This window comes from Pelobates fuscus, chromosome 1, assembly GCF_036172605.1.
Source record: "Pelobates fuscus isolate aPelFus1 chromosome 1, aPelFus1.pri, whole genome shotgun sequence".
Classification (NCBI taxonomy): domain Eukaryota; kingdom Metazoa; phylum Chordata; class Amphibia; order Anura; family Pelobatidae; genus Pelobates; species Pelobates fuscus.
This window is the reverse complement of record NC_086317.1, coordinates 436,758,814-436,763,031: the sequence shown is the minus strand read 5'-3', so window position 1 is coordinate 436,763,031 and position 4,218 is coordinate 436,758,814. Positions and strand designations below refer to the sequence as shown.

The window sequence follows — 4,218 nt, the reverse complement described above, 5'->3', positions numbered from 1 at the left end:
ATATATATCACATACATAATATATTTACACACATAAACCAGAATGTATTAATTTACATATTTTCATATTAAGTCTTCATGTGTGATTCTCTGACATATTATATTTGAACTTTATACCAGATCAAAGTATTCATAACGTGTGTACACTTAAAACACATACTTAAAAATGCAGTGGGGAGTAGAAGACATAGAGTTGATAGATCAGAATGTGATGTAATAGCGACAGATACATTGTAGTGTGCATTTAAAAGAATACATGCAGTGTAGAGTTCAGTGACCCAATTCATTTGGTTAGGGAGATGCACATTTATCTCCACTGTATAGTTGGGAAAATGTGTAACCACTGGTTCAAAATATAAACACAAACCTACTAAATTCACGATATCTTCAAGCATTATTGCTTTGTGATTTACATAAACAATATAAGATCTGCTATGCATCTATCTGTCACTTGATCTGTCTGTCTATATAACTGTCTATAAATCTGTCTGTTTATTTGCATGCCTGTCTGTGTCTGTATCTCTCTGTTTGTCTGGCTATCTGTTTGTTTGTCTCTGTATCGATCGATGTATCTGTCTTTCTGTCTGCCTGCATCTGTCTGTTCATCTACGTATCTGTCTGCCCATGTACCTATCTCTTTGTCTATCTCTCTGTTAATGTATCTTCCTCTCTGTCTATCTAAGAGTCTCTCTGTCTGTCTATGTATATGTCTATGTATCTGTCCGTCTCTGAGTTTGTCTGTTTCTCAGTCTATGTATCTGTCTCTCTCTGTCTGTTTGTCCATGCATCTCTCTGTCTCTGTCTGTTTTTGTTTGTATCTGTCAGATGATGTATCTGTCTGTCTAACAGAATACACACAGTGTGTGCCAGTTGGATGCCCGGTGCCCATGAAGCCCAGGTCTCAGATTGCAGCCAGGCTCCGTGCCCCTGATTGGGGACAGGATAGGCTGTGGAATCGCAGCCACATTCTACAGGTGGCAGTATAAAGGATGGTGGAGAGCAATGAAGCTGGGATTTAGATAATAGCGAGCAGTATTTTCAGATAACAGGGATGGGGTGAACCTGCTAATATTCAATAGAGCAAAATGCATGTAGATAAAAGAATATTAAATAGACAGGGAATGAGAAAATAAATCCCAGGGAGGGGGAGAGCCTGTTACGGTGTGGGTGGGGCTGACAAGAATAGAGTACATTATGCAGTTCATTTAGTTAACAAGTGAAATAATGAGGAAGCGTGCGCAGTGAATGCCAAGAGAAAGGCCACAAAAAGGCTATTGAGTCCAGTCCCAGCATCACATGGTCCGGCCGCTATTTATACCGAGCCAGGGGCTTTCAGCACCACATTGCTGGCTAGCAACCTGTGTGCACATCTCTCCATCACTGGGACTCCAGCACCGAGCACACTGTCAGCTCATCACTAGGATTTCCTGAGTAGACTGTCAGCTCATCACTGGGACTGCCACCTGTAACCTCTGTACACTGTCAGCTCATCACTGGGACTGCCACCAGCAACCTAAGTACACTGTCAGCTCATCACTGGGGCATTGGCACTTTGTGTGCACTTTTCTGTACTGATCAAAAAAGACTTCAAGCATCCTGTGTCCACATAACCCAGAGAATACATCAGCACCCCGTGTGTACTCAGCGCTCAGCACCCATCAAGACCCCTAGTGCCCTGTGTGCACTGATCAAGGAAAACTACAGCACTCTGTGTGCACTGACTGAGGCTGAGCGCACTGCTTGGAACTCTCAACTCTGAGTTTGCATTATACAGGACAGTAATCACCCAGTGCGCTATATCCAGGACTCCAGGCACCCAGTGCGCTCTGTCCAGGACTCCAGACGCCCAGTGCGCTCTATCCAGGACCCCAGGTACAGGGGAGAGGCTGACTCGGTTCTCAGACAGCGGATAGCACTCCCTCGGGACTCATGCCTCGCTCATTCCTGGTGGATTCCCTCATACTAAGGGAGTCCAATGACAAGAAGGACGATACCAGCCCACCCATCTTCCCCTATGCAATGCACCCCTCTCACCCCCTGCATGGGCTCCCTGCCTCCTGTCACTCCAGGAAAGGGGGTCTCCTGTGTGTGTGCCCCATGTGTGTCACCTCCCAGCTGCATCCAGGACCCCCAGGGATACCTCTCCTCAAGGCCTCCTTCTCCTCCTTCAGCTCCCAGTATTGCCCACCAGGCCTGGGCAGACAGCACTCAGCAACCTCTGGGATCAACCTGAGCCATGCTCCAACAATCTACCAGGCTACCTACCCCATGGCAGACCCCAGGCAGTTCCACTGCATATCTGTCGGTGAGTATCTCTCAGTGAATTCGAATCACAGACCTGTTCAAACTAATGACAACTAGCAGCCAAGCTGCGCAGATTAAAGGGTTAATTATAACAACGTTTCATTCTGAATAAATCTGATTCCCCTTTACTTAGCTCTAACAGAAAAATAACGTCTCCTCCTCATTGGAATAAACATATGGGCGCACACAGACAGTTCAATATTTTACTCTTAATATAAACACCTGGAATTATTTTATTTATTTTTGTAAAATAGACCAGAGATTAATTTGCTATTAGAAGAGAATCTCGATTATTTTGTAAACAATAAACCCTTAATTAAAAGGTATATTACAGCTTTCTAGACGTTTTGAGCATGTTACACTTTACAATGAAGTTATAATTTATTCATTCATGAATTAATATGACCCTGTATTGCATTTTATGCGATTAAACGGAGATAAATCGTATTCCAGTAGTATATCTTTGTATAGTTCTAGATAAATAATCCAAGTGTGCGTTAATTCTTATTGAAACCAATGCAATGTGTCTCTTCTTTGCTCCACGTGTAACAATTCTCTCCAGACCATTCCAGCTTCCATATCTCTACCTGCCATTGTAGCACAACCTTGGTACAAAACGTATAAATAAATACTTATAAAACCAGTCAAATGAATTGATCCAAGTTGGGCATTTTGTCCCAGTTTACCTTATAAATATGGACTGTGTTGAGAAATGAACGAATGGTCTACTTCTGAAGCTAAATGTTGCAATCTCGCTCTTGATACATATGACGCAATCTGTGTAGCGGTATTAATCTAACCTCTATGTTCCATCTTTCTTGCAGACACATCAAGCAGTCAGTTGCCCAGCAGTAAAAGGATGCGTACAGCCTTCACCAGTACCCAGCTCTTGGAGCTGGAGAGGGAATTTGCCTCCAATATGTATTTGTCCAGACTGAGGCGCATAGAGATTGCCACTTACCTCAACCTCTCTGAAAAGCAGGTCAAAATCTGGTTCCAGAACAGAAGGGTTAAGCACAAGAAAGAAGGGAAGAGCAGCTCCCACAGAGGGAGTCCCCACAACTGCAAATGTTCATCACTGTCTACAAAGTGTTTGGAAGATGAAGATGACTTACCTATGTCGCCCTCTCCATCCTCATCAGAAAAAGAGGACAGAGACCTGTCACCAAGTCCTTAATCCAAAAAAAAGCGACAAAAATCAATGAACTAAGACATTATCACTGTACATTGGATAGAACATTCTAAGAGCTCATTTAAATTATATGTGTTTCATAATGACTGTCAACAAAGCATCTAGACTGTGACTCTGCTGACTATTGTACATAGTGCATACATCCTAGGACTATCACAAAATCACTGATGGCTACTCAGCTTGTTAAGAAAGGGTTAATATAGTGTTTTTACGCATTGGGAACTGGGGTGCTGTTTTGGCACAATACATTGGAACAGTTTTTGACCCTCCAAGAAAGTAAATTGCGTAACTTAGGGACAGCAAATATTTGTAAACTTCACTTCTCACGATGACCAGACAGCTTTTGTTCTGCCTTTAGGTTTTAGAGGGGCTAAGCATCACGGGAAATGTAGTTCAAATGCAACTGCAGTGCCAAGGTCAGCTGTCACTGTCTCTCCAAAATGCAAACGATGTAAATATTACAATGTGTGTGTGTCTCTGAAAGCATTTCCAGTGAAAATTTAAATATGTGTTAATTTTGTTTTATAAAAATCAAGAAAAAACATGCAGAATGGTGATATTCTACCTGTTAAAAATGTTCAAGAAAAAAAAAAAAAACACGTTTTCGGTATTCTGTATGTTTTATTGTATTGTTTCTGTATATCAGAAAATATTTATTTATTTATGTAAAAAATAAACTTTTTCTTATAAAAATATATATTCGAATTACTCATTTTTAATGTT

At 41.6% G+C, this 4,218-nt stretch overlaps 1 protein-coding gene across 1 annotated transcript; it reads left to right on the top strand.

Moving 5' to 3' along the window:
- Positions 1–1,362: 1,362 nt before the first annotated feature.
- Positions 1,363–3,868, top strand: GSX1 (GS homeobox 1). Its single transcript, XM_063444882.1, has 2 exons — positions 1,363–2,304; positions 3,128–3,868. The coding sequence occupies exons 1-2, from the start codon at positions 1,929–1,931 to the stop codon at positions 3,478–3,480; spliced, it is 729 nt and encodes a 242-aa protein (XP_063300952.1). The 5' UTR covers positions 1,363–1,928; the 3' UTR covers positions 3,481–3,868.
- Positions 3,869–4,218: the final 350 nt, after the last annotated feature.